Below are 22,287 nucleotides of genomic sequence, written 5' to 3'. Positions count from 1 at the left end.
ACTTTTGTGGAATGCGTAGTGATCTCGACAGAGTTTTACGTGCAAGTTGGCAGTGTCAAGATTTGTTGGCATCACCACGGCAGTCTAACAAACCAAAACCATGCAAAGGGCACAGGTTCAAGGTGAGAGGGGGAAAGTTTAGGGGAGACGTGGGGGAAAGTTTTTCACACGGAGGGTGGTGTGTGCCAGGAACGCACTGGCAGTGGGAAAAAAAAGTTAAAAAGTTCATTTATTAGTCATAAGTAGGCTTATATTAACACTGCAATGAAGTTACTGCGAAATTCCCCTAGCCGCCACACTCCGGCGCCTGTTCGGGTCAATGCACCGAACCAGCACATCTTTCAGACTGTGGGAGGTGGTGCAAGTAGGCATGTTAGCAATGCTGAAGGCATATCTTGACAGACACATGAACAGTGGGATAGAAACTGTGTAAGGGCAATGAGTAGTCTAAATAAGGGTTAGGATTCGGCGCAGGCTTGGTGGGCTAATGGGCCGGTTCCTGTGCTGTATTGTTCTCTGTTCGTTGTTCTCTTTAAACCTATTGGCAGCCAAACACCATTATCTGTTATAAAACTCACACGAGTACCCCTTACCCTCTCTGTTAACGTTTTATAGGGTCTCAGTAATGGATGAGTCTTCATATTCTCATTGATTGTATCACTGTATGTCCATCCGTTTTGTATCTACAAAACAAGAAGTGATATTCGAGTTACTGACAGACATTAATTTTTAGCTGATAAAAGTTAGTCAGCACAAACCGTCTAATATTCCATCTCTTTTAAATTGCTACTTTACTCTGTACATAATAAATCCCCAAGTTTAAATTAGCATTTGATTTATTTTTAAAAACAATCTTTTCAACGCTCCTATCTTCATTGTGCATTCGCTGCCTCTGATACATGGCCAGGGCGGCCAGAACAAACATCTTCCATGGCCCTTAACTCCAGCACAAAACCCACAAAGACTATCTCGGCCCAACACAACCCTCATTAGAATCTGACATTTATTTGGCTCTCAACATCTGTTCAATCACAGGGAGATAACAGCGAAGGTGGCAGAACTGTTTATTTCATGACACAAATGTGTCATGAAGTCCCGCCATCGGATCAAAAACCCTGAAGCAAAACTGGTTTGGCAAGAGACGGGTGCCAGAGAGGCATGCTAGAGGGCATTCATGTTTTTTTAATTCATTTGTGGGACATGGGCGTCGCTGGCTGACCAGCATTTATTGCCCATCTCTAGTTGCCCGAGAGCAGTTGAGAGTCAACAACATTGCTGTGGCTCTGGAGTCACATGTAGGCCAGACCAAGTAAGGGTGGCAGATTTCCTTCTCTAAAGGACATTAGTGAACCAGATGGGTTTTTCGACAATCGACAATGGTTTCATGGTCATCAGTAGATTCTTAATTTCGGATATTTTTTATTGGATTCAAATTCCACCATCTGCTGTGGCAGGATTCGAACGTGGGTCCCCAGAATATGAGCTAAGTTTCTGCATTGATAGTCTAACGATAATACCATTGGCCATTGCCTCCCCGGATGTGGGTGCTGGTAGGGTTGCCAATCCATTTCAGGGTGGTGTTCCATCCCCCCCAAGTGCTGCAAGCCCATTGACAGGGTTGAGAATTCAACACATGAGAGCTGGTGGCGCACTGGTAATGTCACTGAACCAGTAATCCAGAGACCTGGTCTAATGCTGTGGGGGGGTCCAAATCCCACCTCAGTAGCTGGTGGGATTTGAATGTAATTAATGAATCTGGGGCAGGATTTTCCAGCCGTCCTTGCCCCAAAACTGGAAAATCCAGCCCGAGCTCAATGAACCTTTGCATAGTCAGCCCCCGCTGCTACGATTCCCATGGCTGGCGAGACGGAAACATTCCCTCCCCTGGAATATTGAGTTAGTCTCAGTCATGGTGACCATGACAACGACCATTAATTGCTGTAAAAACCCATTTTGTTCATTAATGTCCTTTAGGGAAGGAAATCTGCCGTCCTTACCCGGTCTGGCCTACATGTGACTCCAGAGCCACAGCAATGCGGTTGACTCTTAACTGCCCCCTGAAATGGCCGAGCGAGACACTCAGTTCCAGGGCAAATGGTGATGGGCAACAAATGCCGGCCTTGCCAGCGATGCCCACATCCCATGAAAGAATACATTCTTTAAAAGCCTCAGCATCGCTGCCTCGAGTGATGACCATTGCTGAGGCTGCGACTGCAACTTGATGCCCTCAAAGAGGGGTAAGTTGGTTTGGGGGATGCCGAGACCAGCCAGGCCCTGATGTTGGAGGGTGGGATGGTGTAGGGTGGGAGAAGTGGGGAGGGGGGGTGTGGGGTTTGGTAGCTCCGGTCATGGGGCACAGGCAGTGCTGTTACAGCAGGGTCAGGGTGATACAGTGTCTAAAGAGGAGGGCCGGAGGACGCTGGGACGCCGTCAGCTTTCACAGGTGCTCCCCCCACCTCCAGATGGGCTAAAGTGCCCGTATGATTGGGTTGTGACTCTTTATTGGCCACTCCATTGGAATCCTGGCAGGGGCTAATCTCAGTAAGAAGTTTAACAACACCAGGTTAAAGTCCAACAGGTTTATTTGGTAGCAAAAGCCACACAAGCTTTCGGAGCTCTATGCCCCTTCTTCAGGTGAGTGGGAATTCTGTTCACAAACAGGGCATATAAAGACACAGACTCAATTTACATGAATAATGGTTGGAATGCGAATACTTACAACTAATCAAGTCTTTAAGAAACAAAACAATGTGAGTGGAGAGAGCATCAAGACAGGCTAAAAAGATGTGTATTGTCTCCAGACAAGACAGCCAGTGAAACTCTGCAGGTCCACGCAACTGTGGGGGTTACAAATAGTGTGACATGAACCCAATATCCCGGTTGAGGCCGTCCTCGTGTGTGCGGAACTTGGCTATCAGTTTCTGCTCAGCAACTCTGCGCCGTCGTGTGTCACGAAGGCCGCTTTGCGAAGGGGCTTAGAGCTCCGAAAGCTTGTGTGGCTTTTGCTACCAAATAAACCTGTTGGACTTTAACCTGGTGTTGTTAAACTTCTTACTGTGTTTACCCCAGTCCAACGCCGGCATCTCCACATCAGGGGCTAATCTGCCAACTTTCCCACAGCTGGCAAAATAGCTTCGCATCTGGAAGATGGAGGACACAGCCTCCCTCATTTTCTGCACCGTTTTTCAGCCTTCCCTGCATGTTGCAAAGGGCTGTTAACATTTCAGCCTAGGTTACAAATTGGGATTTGCCTTCCTGGATTCAGTGGAATTGCAGCGAGCATCTTAATTTAATGTGCGTTGACTCACGTTGCCTTTACGTCCTACTGTGTGATAGGGCAGTCGAGAGCAACAATAGTGGCCCATTATGATGTGTACATCGATTGCTATTGCCATCACACACCTACGTGTCCAATCTCTCCAAGGGTGGATTGAGTGACTTAAACCACAACTCAATATAAATTGATAAACTGCTTTACTCTACAGTTCGGTGTGACAGCAATCATGATCAGTCTCTCTTAATTCACATCAGTACAATTCATCTTCAGGCAATGATGTGAAAATAAAGCACCCACCACCTTTTCCTCTGTTGATGGGTCACCTTGCTCGACTCAAATCTATCTTTAAACGTCCTGCAGCATTCCCTTCGTGAACGCTGACTAGAATTCAGTGTCTTTGTCTCTGGTTTTATCATTTCCTTTTGCTCAGAGCTGAGAGAGGATCGAAGACCTTGCCACACAATGGGTGAGTGGGTGTTCATCCTGACTAGGAGAAGCTATTGAATTGCTTTTTATTTGACAGTCCTTGGACAAGACAACGATGATCAACGTTATGAAACATGTGTCATTCAGGTGCCTTTATGAAAAACCTTTCAGAATACATTTGCTTTAAAAACCCACCGTTAAAATGATTTCTTTCCTAAATCCTTTCTATCTAAATGATGAAAATAAAGTCAAAACAGCTAGCTAATAATTACTTTTTCAAGAGCCCATTTCTCGTGTAGATGTTCTGCGTATTTGTTGACGATATGCTCCAACTTCTCCGGAATTGAAATACTGAAACAAAAACAGGAAAGCTCCTTCAAAAAAGATCCACTTTAAATATGTTTAAATGTTGAAAAAAGTCACTTTGTTGACGAGGTTTTATCATTATAATGAAGCTTTAATAGCGTTTAATAACTATTTGCAACAAATTAGTGAAATTAGTCCATTGACTCTGTCTACTCTTCCCGCTGCCTCGGAAAAGCAGCCAGCACAATTAAGAACCCCACACACCCCGGACATTCTCTCTTCCATCGGGAAAAAGATACAAAAGTCTGAGGTCACGTACCAACCGACTCAAGAACAAGTTTTTCCCTGCTGCCATCAGGCTTTTGAATAGACCTACTTCGTATTAAGTTGATCTTTCTCTACACCCTAGCTATGACTGTAACACTACATTCTTGCATCCTCTCCTTTCCTTCTCTATGAACGGTATGCTTGTCTTATAGTGGGCAAGAAACAATACTTTTCACTGTATACTAATACATATGACAGTAATAAATCAAATCAAATCATGAAAGGCTACCAAGCTCGGTTAAGATCTATGTTGCTTTGGATATTTCCTTTTGGAGTATTTTATTTTCTTGCTGTTGAGATGTAACTGAGGGAGAGTTGATGCAGACTCGATGGCCCGAATGGCCTATTTCTGCTCCTATATCTTATGGTCTTATGGAAAGAAATGGGTGAAAATATGTGACAAGCAGCAGGATTTAAATCTATAAGAACCACACGTAAAGGAAACCGTGGTTATTTATTGCAGCTCCATACTTAGCAGTGTTGATAGGTTTTGGGTCAAAGTTGCCTTCTTCATCCACTGAAGCCTGTCTGTCCAACACAACCGAAAAGCTTGAATCGACGTAATCAGGAGACAGAGCCCCTCCGATAGCACTTAGGCATGGCAAAGCCATCTTAAAGAGTTCAGGGTTATATTTCTGCAGGAAAGGTAGGAACTCATTAGAAAGCCACAAGGATAAACACGGAGGGTTGTTCATAGCAATCGCAAATAGAGGTGCGCACCAATATTTGTTTTATACAAGTCAAAACACACTTACCAAATGTCAGTCCAAACAAACTCAAATCAGTGTTCAGTATGTTTCAACCAAGTCACCTCTTACTCTTTTAAACAAACCTAGCCTGTCCAAGCTTTCCTCATTTAAAAACCCATCCATTCCTGATATTTATCGAGTAAAACTTCTCTAAACTGCTTCTAACATATTTACATTCTAAGAAGACTGATACTGTACACCGTATTCCAGGTATAGTCTCACCAATGGCCTGTATAGGGCAGCACAGTAGCACAGTGGTTAGCACTGCTGCCTCACAGTGCCTGGATTCAATTCCCAGCTTGGGTCGCTCTCTGTGAGGAGTCTGCACATTCTCCCCGTGTCTGCATGGGTTTCCTCCGGGTGCTCCGGTTTCCTCCCAGAGTATGAAAGACGTGCTGGTTAGGTGCATTGGCCATGCTAAATTCTTCCTCAGTGTACCCGAACAGGCGCCAGAGTGTGGCGACTCGGGGATTTTCACAGTAACTTCATTGCAGTGTTTTTGTAAGCTGACTTCTGACACTAACAAGATAAACTTAAACATATAAACTGAAGCACATAACTTCCCTACTGTTATATTCAATTCGCCTTGCAATAAATGACAACATTCAATTAGTTTTCCTGATTACTTGATGTACCTGCATACTAGCCTTTTGTCATTCACTAAGGCACTTGAATCTGCATCTTAGAGTTTCTCACCATTCAGATGTTTTTTTTTGTTTTTCCTGCCAAAAGGGGCAATTTTATATTTTCTCACATTATACCACATTTGCTCCATTATTGCCCACTCAGTTTTTCAATATGGATGCATTTGCAGCCTTCCTACATCCTCCTTATATCTTACTTGCCTTCCTATCCGTGTCATTAGCACATTTAACTGCCATACCTTTAATTCCTTCAGCAAAGTTATTGATATAAATTGAAAAAAGTTGATCCCTGGGGCACTCCACTTGTTATATTCTGTTAACCACTAAAAACCCACTTATGCCTCCCCTCTGCTTCCTGTTGGTTTGTCAATCTTCCAACCATGCCAATATGTTACCCACAACACCTTTTAATTTTCACAATAATCTTTGACATGGCTCCTTTTCAACTGCCTTCTGGAAATAAATACGTTACTACACCAGTTCCCCGTTATCTACAGAATCATAGAATCTCTTCAGTGCAGAAGGAGGCCATTCTGTCTTTCGAGTCTGCACCAACTCTCTCTGTCAGAGTACCTTACCCAGGCCCTTTCCCCCACGCTAACCTCGTAACCCTATACATTTACCAAGGCTATTCCATCTAACCTACACATCTTGGGACACGAAGGGCCAATTTATCATGGCCAATCCACCTAACCCACACATCTTTGGACTGTGGGAGGAAACCGGAGCACCCAGAGGAAACCTACACAGACAAGGGGCAAAGGAGGTGGCAACCAAGTCAGCTCCTACATGGCTAGGGTGTCCATGATCTACTCCTCTGACTGTGGTCCCCCGCGAATTCAATCCAACAATTCCCTGTTTATCAACAGTCCCAGATCCATGTGTCTGTGTGGGACGAAACCCACATAGACATGGGGAAAATGTGCAAGCTCCACACAGTCAGTCACAAATGCCAGAATTGAACCCGGGTCCTTGGCGCTGTGAGGCAGCAGTGCTAACCACCGCGCCACCGTGCCGCCCACAGCATATGTTACCTCTTCAAAGAGTTCCAATATTGGCTAAACATGATTTCTCCTTGACAAAACCATGTTGACTCTGCCTGATTATCTTGAATTTTTCCAAGTGACCTTCTTTAACATCTTTGACAATAGCTTCTAATAATTTCCCTGTGACTGTCGTTAGGCCAAGGGGCCTGCAGTTTCCTGTTTGTGCACAGGTGGGTGGCAGGCCAGAAGATTGGACACAGTATAAAAGAATGATTAAAAGATTTGCAAGAAAGGAAATGATTGAGAACGAGACTAAGCTAGTCAGAAGTATAACGATAGATAGTAACAGTTTCTATAGTTACCTCAAAAAAACAGTTAACAGAGTACTGATCCAATAAAAAGTGAGTCTGGGAATTGCTAATGGAAAATAAGGAGATGGTGGATGAATTGAACAGGTATTTTGCAATCAAAAGAGAAAACGCTGGAAAATCTCAGCAGGTCTGACAGCATCTGTAAGGAGAGAAAAGAGCTGACGATTCGAGTCCAAGTGACCAGAGAGAATGTGGAGTCTGTGTAGAGTTTGCATGTTCTCCCCATGTCTGCACAGGTTTTCCTCCGGGTGCTCCGGTTTCCTCCCACTGTCCAAAGATGTGCAGGTTAGGTGGATTGGCCATGCTAAATTGCCCCTTAGTGTCAGGGAGATTAGTGGGGTAAATATGTGGGTTTACGGGGTTAGAGCCTGGATGGGATTGTTGTCGGTGCAGTCTCGATGGGCTGAATGGCCTCCTTCTGTACTGTAGGGATTGTATGGATTCTATGAATACAAGTAACATCCCAGAAGTAACTATAAATCAGGACAAGTAAGAGGGAGTGCAAGAATATTACAATCCCCAGGAAAGTGGGACTGAACAAATTGTTGGAGCTTTGGGCTGACAAGTGGCCATCTTCAGATGGACATCATCCTAGAATCTTAAAAGAAGTGGCTTGTGAGACAGTGGTTTCAATTTTCCAACATTCCCCAGATTTGGAGAATGCTCCATCAGATTGGAAAATAGCAAAATGTAACTCTTTTATTCAAAAGGGGAGAGAAGAAGCCAGAGGCCAGTTAGCTTAACATCTGTCAGAGGGAAATCGCTGGAATCCATTATTATGGAGGCTATAACTGGGCACCTAGAAAATCACAATGTAATCAGGCAGAATCAGCATGGTCTTGTGAAGGAAAATTGTGTTTGACTGAGAGTTCTTGAGGAAATAACAAGCAACATAGATAAAGGTGACCCAATGGATGTGGTCCACTTAGATTTCCAGAAGGGATATGACAAGGTGCTGCATCAAACATTACCACACCAAATAATGGTTCATGGGTGGGAATGGAGGTGGGGTGGGGGTGGGGTGGGGTGGGGGTATGGATGTAGGATTGGTTAGCGAATAGGAATCAGAGAGTAGGCATAAATGGGTCACTTTCTGATTGTCATGATGTAACAAATGGGGTGTCACAGGGATCCGTCCTGGGGCCTTTACTATTTACAATCTATATCAATGACTTGGATGAAGAGATGGAATGTAGAGTTGCTAAATTTGCTGATGACACAAAGATAGGTGGGGAAGTAAGTTATGAAGAAGACACCAGGGGGAATTTTCCTGTCCTGTCTGCCATGGGAATCGTAGTGGGCGGAGGGTAGACCATTAAAAGTCCGTTGACCTCAGGCAGGATTTTCCAGCATTGAGGCAAGTGCGGCTGGAAAATCCTGCCCAAGGAGTCCACAAAGGGACCTAGATAAGTGAATGGAAAAAGGCCTGGCCTCCTCCTGATCTGTAAAACTTGGATGAAGAGAGCAGAAACCTCCGCATTACAATCTTCATTACCACATGAAGGATTGGCAAAATTGAAGAGCAAAGATATTGGGAAAGATAAAAATACTGTTTGATTTATAGGGTGAGAGCAGCAGTCAAGAAGAACAGTGCACCATTTTCTCATATTTCCAACATATTTCATCTTGGGCCTTTCACTGGCCTTTACTGAACTTCAAGTTTAGTTTTGCAACAACTTTCCATTTCAAAGAACAAAAGAAATTACAGCACAGGAACAGGCCCTTCGGCCTTCCAAGCCTGCGCCGATCATGATGCCTAAACTAAAACCGTATGCACTTATGGAGTCCGTATCCTTTCATTCTCATCCTATTCATGTATTCATCTAGATGCCCCTTAAATGCTGCTATTGTACCTGCTCCCACCACCTCCCCAGGCAGCGCGTTCCAGACACTCACCACCCTCTGTGTAAAAATCTTGCCTCGTACATCTCCAGTTTCATATTTTTTGAGGAACCCAATTGAGAGAACTTTTTTTATATTTACACATATCACAATCAATGTATAGCTTATTCTTGAATTGCAACTCTTTAACCCTGAGATTTAGGTGACTTTTAATGTAACCATGTGTGATCTTACCTTTGTAGAGAGCGAGTCCAAAATCCCCCAGAACAATTTTTTGGTGAGGTGTAATTCTTCATCAGATGCACTTCCGTAACTGCCCCATCCTGACGCCAAGCAATAATATTTCCAACTCTGCTCATAGTGGCTGGCTAGAAGCTGTAGTTGATAAAGGAAAACACAATATTAATAGACTAAAGATATTACAGCAGAATAAAAATATTTCTAGAATATACGATTTGATACTCCCACACCAAATCCACAACACTGATAGGAAATTATTGGCTGCGTATTTTGTTATGATAGCTAAACATTGCAAGAGGGTCATGCTTCAAACTGTCTCTTTAACTCAAAGTAAACTGGAGTAATAAATTGGAATTCAAGACCTTCTACTAATCCTGCCTGAAAAAAGCCAGTGTGGCCTGATTACCATGTGGACAGGGGGTTCAGGTTGAGTTCCATTGAAATCCATATGCCAGGTTTAACACCTGAAAACAAAGGGCAGAATAGCTGGCTTTGGCATGGGTAGACTCTCAAGGCTGTGAGATTCATAAACTCTCGACAGGGAGAGGAAGTGACAGAGAGAGAAGACCGCATTACTGCAGCCAGTGTGGAGAGTAGAGGGAACTGCTGTTTTCTGTTAGCCACCAGGCTGAATGCAAGTGGGAGTTTCTCCTCTGTTTGAAGTGACTGAACCTGCAAAAGATTTAGTGACACAGGAAGATTCATCCAGATCTGGCTGGTAAAAGGAATCACTGCAGTGGCCCTTGCAGCTGGTAGTCAGTTTAGGGATTTTCACAAGATTGAGGGAAATGACTTTTGACAGGCACTAGACATTATGGCTCTGCAAAACAGGGAGACGTGGGCCCATTGGTAGCAAGGAGTAACTTTTACCTGCTTCCTGTAAAGGATAGTTTTTCTGAAAATGTGGTGTTGTGTATAAACAAAGGGTTACCAATCATGTTAAGAAACAAATTAGGGATACCTGTTCTGGAGTTCAGAGAATTAACTGTCCACAAAGTGTTGTTTAGTCAATGGTAATTTTAGTTTGTTTGTTACAGTAAAAGTCTTAATATTTGAAATCTTGTCATCTGATCCATTAAGTTGGTCACTGGGGATTCAAATCATTTTTATAAGTTATCAGTCTCTGAGGGTATCATAACAATTTAGAAAATGTACATTAAATCTTACAGGGTTATAAGTTTGCTAATCTACACTGAAGCTCATAATATAGTCAATAATAACTATAGGATGCTCATTTTCTGATTTCCAATTATCTGAAGCTCAATAGCCAAAACCTCAATGCAAAGTAATTGTTAAAATGACAATAATCTTCAGAATCTAGGGCTCAGATAGCCTGAGCATTCATTACATGTTTTTCTGGTGTTCTCTGAACAGGAGTGCATGGGAAATGCATTTGAGGCCAATCTTTTCATTTCCACTAGCTCTTACAGGTTCACCTGCATGGAAGTGAATGGCAGACGTTGATTACCTGTGTTAGTTTTTATAAATAGCTGTTTGGTAGTATAGAACTTGAGTATTGTTGGTAAAAAATAAGAGTTCCCCAAGAAGGAGCATGCCCACTCACTGGGCCTTTCCAACTAAACTAAAGCTTGGGAGAACAGCCATTCCCTGGTTCATTCCTCACGGCAAGGCCTTGATCAATCAAAGTCATGCTGCCTGGTTTGAACTTAAACAAAAGCTTGACAGTTAACTGTTCCCTGGTGCATTCTCTATGGCAATGTCTCTACCAATCAGAGTCCATTTTCCAACCAATCAGGACTCTCTTCTCATACAGTATAAATTGCTGTTCCATTTACAATTGGTATTCTTGCCAATCTATCCTGATGAGTGCTGCCTCTGTATTCTATTCATGTAAGTTAAATCATATTGCGCAATATAACACAAGGTCTAATATATTTTCCACTATGATGTTTCAGCAATGCGGAATGTCAGAGTTTGCATCATTTTCCTGATGTTCAGCATGATGAATGCAATGGAGTGGGTTCCATAATCTTAAGGTTGACAGGGCCCTTGATGCAAAAGTGGAATTTATTTGAGATAAAAATGTTTCAACCTTAACTGGCACCACCAGTTGCACGATCATAGAATCCCGACAGAGCAGAATATGGCATTTGGCCCATCGAGTCTGCACGGACTCTCCGACAGAGCAACTTACTCAGAACCTCTCCCCCACCCCATCCCATAACCCCACACACTTCCCGTGGCTAATCCATCTAACCTACACATCTGTGGACACTAAGTGGCAATTTAGCATGGCTAATCCACCTAACCTGCACACCATGGACATTAAGGGGCAATTTAGCATTGCCAATCCACCTAATCTACACAATTTGGGACACTAAGGGGCAATTTAGCATGGCCAAGCCACCAAACACGCACATATTTGGATTATGGGAGGAAACTGGAGCACCCAGAAGAAACCCACGCAGACATGGGGAGAATGTGCAAACAACGCGCAGTCACCCAAGGCCAGCATCAAACCTGGGTCCCTGGTGTTATGAGGCAGCAGTGGTAACCACTGTGCCACCATATAATTACGTAGCACCACAGTGATTTTATTGTGCCCACTCAAAGTGGGCAACCCATTTGGTCTGGAAATACAACAAGTAACATCCCCCCCAACCCTGCAAAAAACATTCCAATTAGTTTAATGTTGGAAGATCCCCTGAGGGTGGGGTGGGAGCTGCAAATGGAGTGATCCATTCAGATTCCTGTGGGATTGGAAAATCCAGGCCTGGATGTCTTCAGTGTCCTGTGTAACAGTCTCACAACATCAAGATTATAGGCTTTTTATTTTTGTTTTCCTCACAGATTCTGACACTTTGAAGGTGTCACTTTGGAATGGCAATTCTTCACTGATATACCTGCACTGATATACCTGCAGCTCACTGATATACCTGCACTGATATACCTGCACTGATATACCTGAAGCTCACTGATATACCTGCACTGATATACCTGCAGCTCACTGATATACCTGCACTGATATACCTGCACTGATATACCTGCACTGATATACCTGCAGCTCACTGATATACCTGCAGCTCACTGATATACCTGCACTGATATACCTACACTGATATACCTGCACTGATATACCTGAAGCTCACTGATATACCTGCACTGATATACCTACAGCTCACTGATATACCTGCACTGATATACCTGCACTGATATACCTGCACTGATATACCTGCAGCTCACTGATATACCTGCAGCTCACTGATATAACTGCACTGATATACCTGCACTTATATACCTGCACTGATATACCTGAAGCTCACTGATATACCTGCACTGATATACCTGAAGCTCACTGATATACCTGCACTGATATACCTGCACTGATATACCTACAGCTCACTGATATACCTGCACTGATATACCTGCACTGATATACCTGAAGCTCACTGATATACCTGCACTTATATACCTGCACTGATATACCTGAAGCTCACTGATATACCTGCACTGATATACCTGCACTGATATACCTACAGCTCACTGATATACCTGCACTGATATACCTGCACTGATATACCTGCAGCTCACTGATATACCTGCACTGATATACCTGCACTGATATACCTGCAGCTCACTGATATACCTGCACTGATATACCTGCACTGATATACCTGCACTGATATACCTGCAGCTCACTGATATACCTGCACTGATATACCTGCACTGATATACCTGCACTGATATACCTGCAGCTCACTGATATAACTGCAGCTCACTGATATAACTGCACTGATATACCTGCACTTATATACCTGCACTTATATACCTGCACTGATATACCTGAAGCTCACTGATATACCTGCACTGATATACCTGCACTGATATACCTGAAGCTCACTGATATACCTGCAGCTCACTGATATACCTGCACTGATATACCTGAAGCTCACTGATATACCTGAAGCTCACTGATATACCTGCAGCTCACTGATATACCTGAAGCTCACTGATATACCTGCACTGATATGCCTGAAGCTCACTGATATACCTGCACTGATATACCTGCACTGATATACCTGCACTGATATACCTGCAGCTCACTGATATACCTGCACTGATATACCTGGGCATATGACCTGATCTAATATCAGTTCCAAATGAAATAATAACTACTTTCACTAGAATTCATCAATGAAAGATGACATTTTGCAAATACCTTCAAAGGCATTTTACAGTATTCGGTAAGCATGGGAACGTCAAAGACAAAACGTCGCAGGAGCGGTTGCAACATGGAAGGCTGAAGGTTCCTGCAGAACAATGGAAAATGAGAGTTGCGTAATTGCAAGGAAACATATGCAGATACAGATTATTTCGCTATATCCAAGATTCATATATAAACCATTAAAACATGAGTGGGATAGAACCATGGCTTGCAGGTTGTCAAATTCATGCACAACATTCCTTCATAAATTTAGGTGGGAGAAACCGTACCGGGCGGCATGGTGGCACAGTGGTTAGCACTGCTGTCTCACAGTGCCAGGGACCCGTGTTCGATTCCTGGCTTGGGTCGCAGCCTGTGTGGAGTCTGCACGTTCTCCCCGTGTCTGGGTGGGTTTCCTCCAGGTGCTCCGGTTCCCTCCCACAATCTGAAAGACTTGCTGGTTAGGAACATCAGCCGTGCTAAATTCTCCCTCAGTGTACCCAAACAGGCGCCGGAGTGTGGCGACGAGGGGATTTTCACAGAAACTTCGTTGCAGTGTTAATGTAAGTCTACTTGTGACGCTAATAAATAAACTTTAAACTTGACCACCTCACTCTGCCCACAGCTTTCTATTCTCTTTCTCATTGCTGCCCCTCCTCCCTCTTCTCCTTCATGACCCTCTTTAAAATCCATCCCATCGCTCAAGTTTTTGACCTCCTAATATCTCTTGTGATTCTTTGGGCATCCATTTCTGTCGAAATGAACCTCTTGTGAAACACCTCAATACATTTTGCCACATTAAAACCGTCATTATAAATGTATTTTTTTATTGATATTGTTATCACTGATTTTCCAAAAGGAAAAGATGTCACTAAATGTTTCCATGTCACAACTGATGGTTCTTAAAAATCGGGGAAGATGGAGGAAGATGAAACTTGTCTGCAAATCGAGGGTTCTGCTTGTGTCTGTGCATGTGGTCCACATTTGGATATAGGGCTCTGGTAGGTCCGAATAGTTCAATATATGCTTGATATAATGCGTGTTTCTAAACGTGTACAAGTCTCAGTAGCCCACATTTTTATGGACTAAAAACGGAAAAAAAAACCATCCAAAATTCTGTCGGAATTCCAAAGTCAGCAGGGGATAAAACACTTTGAAGATTAAAATCTGATGATTTGGCACAGTCAAGCACACTTGAAAGGTTTTCAGCTGATAGTAAAGGTTTTAATATTGTATGATAAGTGCAGTGCCAATGGAAAGTACAAGATTTTGCATTAACCTGATCGTCAGATAGATGCTAAAATTACCCATCAGCCCTTTAACTGTCCGAAAAGGACACTTTAGTGCGCTCAAATGCTAATTCCTCATGAAGCTTCTTGGATCTTTGGTTTGGTGAGGGCTGAGTGTATTGCATGGTGCAGATTTGGACATCTCCCTCTCTATGCTGCCATATGTTGATGCCCATTACATCGTTTCACTGGCCCTATGCTTTGTCGCTTCGAACCCCAAGTGCCTTTGGTGGAGCTGTTCAGTGTAGCATTGCTACAGAGACAGAGAGGGATTAAGAACCATTAGCCACGCAGTATCAGTCCGTCTTGCACTGCTAACTCCTCTCTCATGGCTTAGAAAGTGCTGAACTCATGGGGGAAGCTCTTTCGATGACACAGGCCATCCCTTCTTGAAGATGTCGCGGAGTGCTTGCATGTGTGGTTCGTTTGCAAGGCAGCTTTGAGCACAAAAACAGAAAATGCTGGAAAATCTCAGCAGCGGAGAGGATAGCGCCAATGTTTCGAGTCTCGATGGCCCTTCGTCAGAGCTTTGTGCTCATTAGTTCTCCACAACGGCAGTACCTGGATTGTCATAGTGTTGATGTCCTCCTCAGAGTCAGCATGTTCAGTGGTGGGGATGTAAGCCCTGTAAAGGGCCTCTTGCTAAGTATGGTTCCTTACCACACTTGTAGATCACACGGAGGTTGTACCATTAGAGCTTGAGCATCATTCAGATAAAGCTTGGCACAACATCATGGGCCGAAGGGCCTGTTCTGTGCTGTACTGTTCTGTGTTCTATCATTCTGTGCAGGTGCGGTAATGCAGTGTGGAGGGGTTCATGACGATGGTGATGAGTTTCAATAGAGGCAGTGCGGCTTTGAATGAAATTACAACATTTCTGACAGACATAGGCAAGGAGTTTCTTCTCAATCTGGGCACAGCAAGATTCAATGTCCCTGAGGGCCCTTGATGTAAAACCCACTACTCTGTCATTCTGGATGCACACTGCTCCAATTCCATGCAGAGACGCATCTGTTGAAAGCACTAAAGGCATTCAGACATTGAAGTATTGCAACAATGGAGGGGCTGACAGCAGATCATTGAGTCTGTCGAATGCAGCACTGGGCTGCTCCTTTGATTTGATTTATTATTGTCACGTGTATTAGCATACAGTGAAAAGTATTGTTTCTTGTGCACTTGTGCCGGGTTTTAGATGTTTCAGGAAGGACAGGGAGGGAGGCAAGAGAGGGGGGGGAGTGGCACTGTTGATCAGGGATAGTGTCACGGCTGTAGAGAAGGTGGACGCCGTGGAGGGATTGACTACGGAGTCTCTGTGGGTGGAGGTTAGGAACAGGAAGGGGTCGGTAACGTTGCTGGGTGTTTTCTATAGGCCGCCCAATAGTAACAGAGATGTTGAGGAGCAGATGGGGAAACAGATCCTGGAGAGATGTAGGAATAACAGAGTTGTCGTGATGGGAGATTTTAATTTCCCAAACATAGATTGGAATATCCCTAGGGCTAGGGGTTTGGATGGAGAGGAGTTTGTTAGGTGTGTCCAGGAGAGTTTCCTGACACAGTATGTGGATAAGCCTACTAGAGGAGAGGCTGTACTTGATCTGGTGCTGGCTAATGAACCTGGACAGGTGGAGGATCTCTCGGTGGGTGAGCATCTTGGGGATAGCGATCATAATTCTATCTCCTTCACGATAGCATTGGAAAGAGATAGGATCAGGCAGGCTAGGAAAGTGTTTCTCTGGAGTAAAGGGAAATACAGTGTCATCAGGGAGGAAATTAGACGGGTAAATTGGAAGGAGGCATTCTTGGGGAAAAGTACCGAAGGAAAGTGGAGGATTTTCAAGGAATGTTTGTCTGGAGCTCTGCATGACAACGTTCCGATGAGACAGGGGGGTGTTGGTAGGGTACGGGAACCGTGGTGCACGAAGGTTGTGATGAACCTGGTGAATAAGAAAAGAGAGGCGTACAGAAGGTTCAGGGAGCTAGGAGGTGTTAAGGATTTAGAGGAGTATACGGGATGTAGGAAGGAGCTTAAGAAGGAAATTAGGAGAGCGAGAAGGGGTCATGAGAAGGCCTTGGCGGGTAAGATTAAGGAGAATCCCAAGGCTTTCTACAAATATGTCAAGAGTAAAAGGATGAGATGTGAAGGCATAGGACCCTTAAAAGGTGAAGGGGGAAAAGTTTGTGCGGAACCGTTAGAAATGGCGGAGGTGCTTAATGAATACTTTACCTCGGTATTCACGGTGGAAAGGGATCTGGGTGGTTGTACTGCTGGTTTGCGGTGGACAGAAAGGATCGAGCATGTGGACATAAAGAAAGAGGATGTGTTGGAACTATTGAATGGCATCAAGGTTGGTAAGTCGCCGGGACCGGATGGGATGTACCCCAGGTTACTGTGCGAGGCGAGGGAGGAGATTGCGGAGCCTTTGGCGATGATCTTTGCATCGTCGATGGAGACGGGAGAGGTTCCGGAGGATTGGAGGATTGCAGATGTGGTCCCTATATTCAAGAAAGGGAACAGGGACAGCCCGGGAAATTACCGACCGGTGAGTCTAACCTCAGTGGTTGGTAAGTTGATGGAGAGGATCCTGAGAGACAGGATTTATGATCATCTAGAGAAGTTTAGTATGATCAAAAGTAGTCAGCACAGCTTTGTCAAGGGCAGGTCGTGCCTTACGAGCCTGGTTGAGTTCTTTGAAAATGTGACCAAACACATTGATGAAGGAAGAGCGGTGGATGTGGTCTATATGGACTTCAGCAAGGCGTTCGATAAGGTCCCCCATGCAAGACTTCTTGAGAAAGTGAGAGGGCATGGGATCCAAGGGGCTGTTGCCTTGTGGATCCAGAACTGGCTTGCCTGCAGAAGGCAGAGAGTGGCTGTGGAGGGGTCTTTCTCTGCATGGAGGTCAGTGACCAGTGGAGTGCCCCAGGGATCTGTTCTGGGACCCTTGCTCTTTGTCATTTTCATAAATGACCTGGATGAGGAAGTGGAGGGATGGGTTGGTAAGTTTGCTGACGACACCAAGGTAGGTGGTGTTGTGGATAGTTTGGAGGGATGTCAGAAGTTGCAGCGAGACATAGATAGAATGCAAGACTGGGCGGAGAAGTGGCAGATGGACTTCAACCCGGATAAGTGTGTGGTGATCCATTTTGGCAGATCCAATGGGATGAAGCAGCAGTATAATATGAAGGGTACCATTCTTAGCAGTGTAGAGGATCAGAAGAACCTTGGGGTCCGGGTCCATAGGACTCTTAAATCGGCCTCGCAGGTGGAGGATGCGGTCAAGAAGGCGTACGGCGTACTGGCCTTCATTAATCGAGGGATTGAGTTTAGGAGTCGGGAGATAATGCTGCAGCTTTATAGGACCCTGGTTAGACCCCACTTGGAGTACTGCGCGCAGTTCTGGTCACCTCATTACAGGAAAGATGTTGAAGCCATTGAAAGGGTGCAGAGGAGATTTACAAGGATGTTGCCTGGATTGGGGGGCATGCCTTATGAGGATAGGTTGAGGGAGCTTGGTCTCTTCTCCCTGGAGAGACGAAGGATGAGAGGTGACCTGATAGAGGTTTACAAGATGTTGAGAGGTCTGGATAGGGTAGACTCTCAGAGGCTATTTCCAAGGGCTGAAATGGTTGCTACGAGAGGACACAGGTTTAAGGTGCTGGGGGGTAGGTACAGAGGAGATGTCAGGGGTAAGTTTTTCACTCAGAGGGTGGTGGGTGAGTGGAATCGGCTGACGTCGGTGGTGGTGGAGGCAAACTCGTTGGGGTCTTTTAAGAGACTTCTGGATGAGTACATGGGATTTAATGGGATTGAGGGCTATAGATAGGCCTAGAGGTGGGGATGTGATCGGCGCAACTTGTGGGCCGAAGGGCCTGTTTGTGCTGTGGCTTTCTATGTTCTATGTTCTATTCAGACAAAGCATGCCGTTCATAGAGAAGGAAATGAGAGAGTGCAGAATGCAGTGTTACAGTCATATCTAGGGTGTAGAAAAAGAGCAACTTAATGCAAGGTAGGTCCATTCAAACATCTGATGGCAGCAGGGAAGAAGCTGTTCTTGATCTCAGACTTTTGTATCTCTTTCCCAATGGAAGAAGGTGGAAGAGAGAATGTCCGGGGTGCATTGATTATGCTGGCTGCTTTTCCGAGGCAGCGGGAAGTGTAGACAATGTCAATGGATGGGAAGCTGGTTTGAGTGATGGACTGGACTTCATTCACGACACTTTGTAGTTTCTTGTGGTCTTGGGCAGAGCAGGAGCCATACCAAGCTGTGATACAACCAGAAAGAATGCTTTCCATGGTGCATCTGTAAAAGTTGGTGAGAGTCATAGCGGACATGCCAAATTTCCTGAGTCTCCTGAGAAAGTAGAGGCATTAGTGGGCTTTCTTAACTGAAGTATTGGCATGGGGGGACCAGGACAGGTTGGTGGTGATCTGAACACCTAAAATCTTGAAGCTCTTGACCATTTCTACTTTGCCCCCATTGATGTAGACAGGGGCATGTTCTCCTCCACGTTCCCTGAAGCCGATGACAATCTCCTTTGTTTTGTTGACATTGAGGGAGAGATTATTGCCGTCGCACCTGCCAACGCCAATTCTAAGTCCTGGTGGAGGAATTGGCACAGGTCCATTCACCTCACTGTCACAAGAAATAAACTTTGCTAGGCAATTTGTCATGCCGAGGAAGCAGCTTTGCCATCAGGAGTGGGCGTGTACCTTTGTCTTGCCTGGGGTCTAGTTTCACACCATCAGCAATCAGCAGGGGACCCACAGAGAGGACCTCACTGACTCTGAATCAGCATTCAGCAGGGTTGAGCTTCAAATATATTGTTCTGATTCTGTTGAGGACCAGGTGCAGACGTTTCCTGCCAAAATCCGTCATATCAAAGGCATTATGTCCCCAAAATTCCCTTCATTGAGGCCAATTGGATCAGTCCAGGATCTTACTGGATGGTTGCATTGGCTTGGCTTTTGTAGGCTCATTCTGCTTTAACACCTTGAGGATAATTTTCAACGTCACTGCCCGAGCAGGAACCTGAAGCAACAAACTGTTCATTGGAATCAACGGTATAAACATTGAACAGAGAAGGGTGAGTGATTCACTCTGCCAGGTTACTGCACAGACAGTAAGGCTGAAAATCCACAAAACAGCGTCCTTCAAAACATGGAAATTCAAAAGACCACCCACGATGTTTCTAAATGGTGAGAGGTCACAGAGCTCTGAGCTGCAGAGGGATCTGGGCATCTTAATGCATGAATCGCAAAAGGCTAGTATACAGGTACAGCCCCGTAATTAGGAAAGCTAAAAGAATGATATCATTTATTGTGAGGGAAATTGATTACAAAAGCAGGGAAGTTATGCTTCAGTTGTCCAGGACATGGGTGAGACCATATTCGGAGTGCTGTGTACAGTATTGGTCTCCTTATTAAAGGAAAGGTGCAAATGTTAGAAGCAGTTCAGAGAAGGTTTACTAGACTAGTGCCAGGAATAGGTGGGTTGCCTTATGAGGAAAGGTTGGAGAGGTTAGGTTTGCATCCACAGGAGTTTAGACGAGTGAGGGGCAACATGATCAAAACCTTTCAGACCCTGAAGGGTTTTGACAAACCAGGTGTGGTGAGGATGTTGGAGAATCTAGAACTAGTAGTCACTGTTTAAAAATAGGGAGTTGCTCATTTAAGACGGAGATGAGGAGAATTTATTTTTCTCAGAGAGTTGTGAGTCTTTGTAGGTCTCTTCCTCAAAAGGCAGTGGAAGCAGAGTCTTTGAATATTTTTAAGGCAGAACGAGATAGTTTCTTGATTAATAAGGGGGAGTGAAAGGTTATTGGGGGTAGACAGGAATAGGTGGTTGAGGTTACAATCAGATCCATGGTGGAGCAGGCTCGAGGGGCCGAATGTCCTTCTCCTAATTTGCATATTTGCAAAACTATAAGTAAAGATATCTGTACCGGCAAATAGACTGCAAGCATTCTTCGATTGACTCTCTCTGGGCTTTGGTAAGGCCAGGTCCTTTGGACAGTCGATAGATTGTGTGCAGTGTGGAGTCGATCACAGAGGCATAATGCTCAGTGCCAGCAAAAAGGGGTGCGCATCTTGTGAGCAGTGGGAGCACTGCTGAACAGATGTATCTATTAAGGGCAAGAGCAGTCTCTGTCGTCCCCAAAGCAGCCTGTTGGAATAGGAAAAAAAAACTATTATTCAGAGAAAAGCATAACCTACACTGACCGTGTTTCTGTCTAAATGCATGAGCTTATTATCAAACAAGAATCAGAAAGGAACGCTAGCCTGAATGTTTCTCCCCATCACAAACGTCACTCTGATAATTACAGATTCTTCAAAGGAATGCTAATTAGGCGACTAGAAATGCAGTATTTTAACTTAGGCTTGCTCCACAGAATCAATTTAGGCTAATTAAAACATTCTTCTTCAATTCATATTCCATTAATGTCTCTCATCTAAGTCCATTTGTAGGTGTTTCTGGCTGTATGTACAGCTGGTGCATATTAATTTGAATAAAGTCCAACATACGTCACCTCTCTTTAAAAACCCTCGTTCATGCACTGGCCAATCACCACTGAGCATGTGAGAGGCTGACAGTCATCAAAAAAGGAACACACTGTCCAGTCCGGCAAATATTCATCTTCACAGGTACAGTGCAGAGCGGCTAATGTTAACACTGGACAGCCCCAGAGTGGAGCCCCGCTCAATGGATTGTAACATTTACTTTTTGTTTGGATACGTGGATGAATAGACTCACAGCGCTGCCGATTAACATTTAACAAAAGAAGATAACACAAGAAAAGATTTAACTCCAATACTCTACTCATTCATCCCAGCTATACCTTTATACATGCGGTATACAGGCAGCACGGTGGCACAGTGGTTAGCACTGCTGCCTCACAACGCCAGGGACCCGGGCTTGATTCCCGGTTGGTCACTGTCTGTGTGGACTTTGCATGTTCTCCCCGCGTCTGCGTGGGTTTCCTCTGGGTGCTCCGGTTTCCTCCCACACTCCAAAGATTTTTTTAAAGTTCATTTATTAGTCACAAGTAAGGCTTACATTAACGCTGCAATGAAGTTACTGTGAAATTCCCCTCGTCGCCACAGTCCGGCACCTATTTGGGTCAATGTGCCTAACCAGCACATCTTTTCGAATGTGGGAAGAAACTGGAGCACCCAAAGGAAACCCACACAGACACAGGGAGAATGTACAAACTCCTCACAGACGGTGACCCAAGCCGGGAATCAAACTCGGGTCCCTGGCGCTGTGAAGCAGCAGTGCTAACGACTGTGCCACCGTGCTGCCCTGTGCTACCATGTGCAGGTTAAGTCCATTTGCCATGCTAAATTCTCCCTCAGTGTACCCGAACAGGCACCGGTGTGTGGCGATTAGGGGATTTTTCACAGTAACTTCATTGTGGTGTGAATGTAAGCCTACTTGTAACTAATAAATAAACTTTGTGTGTATCGCTTTGTAAAAATAATACAAGTTACAAATCATATCTTATGTTCTAACACTCTCAGTAAGTACAAAGTCCATGTTAACCAATTAGCAAGATGTGGTCAGACAGACCACACTCCAAGTCAAGTGGTAGATGCCACCAAAACAACTTCTTGTGGATTCCTCATCAAATCTTGCACTGTGAGCCAACTGGTTCCTTGGAATTCTG

At 44.5% G+C, this 22,287-nt stretch overlaps 1 protein-coding gene across 3 annotated transcripts in view; it reads right to left on the bottom strand.

Annotated features, from left to right (window-relative positions):
- Positions 1 to 22,287, bottom strand: part of ryr3 (ryanodine receptor 3) — a 371,169-nt gene that overhangs the window by 152,632 nt on the left and 196,250 nt on the right. For all 3 annotated transcript variants that reach the window (XM_078233298.1, XM_078233296.1, XM_078233297.1), the window contains 6 exons: positions 20,566 to 20,786; positions 13,349 to 13,439; positions 9,163 to 9,303; positions 4,808 to 4,971; positions 3,976 to 4,054; positions 594 to 683 (listed from right to left, as the gene is read on the bottom strand). In XM_078233298.1, the coding sequence (XP_078089424.1) occupies positions 594 to 683; positions 3,976 to 4,054; positions 4,808 to 4,971; positions 9,163 to 9,303; positions 13,349 to 13,439; positions 20,566 to 20,786 (786 nt within the window). The remainder of the gene's footprint in view (positions 1 to 593; positions 684 to 3,975; positions 4,055 to 4,807; positions 4,972 to 9,162; positions 9,304 to 13,348; positions 13,440 to 20,565; positions 20,787 to 22,287) is intronic.

This window comes from Mustelus asterias, chromosome 18, assembly GCF_964213995.1.
Source record: "Mustelus asterias chromosome 18, sMusAst1.hap1.1, whole genome shotgun sequence".
Classification (NCBI taxonomy): domain Eukaryota; kingdom Metazoa; phylum Chordata; class Chondrichthyes; order Carcharhiniformes; family Triakidae; genus Mustelus; species Mustelus asterias.
Note: the sequence above shows the minus strand (reverse complement) of the source record. Positions and strands in the feature narration are given on the sequence as shown.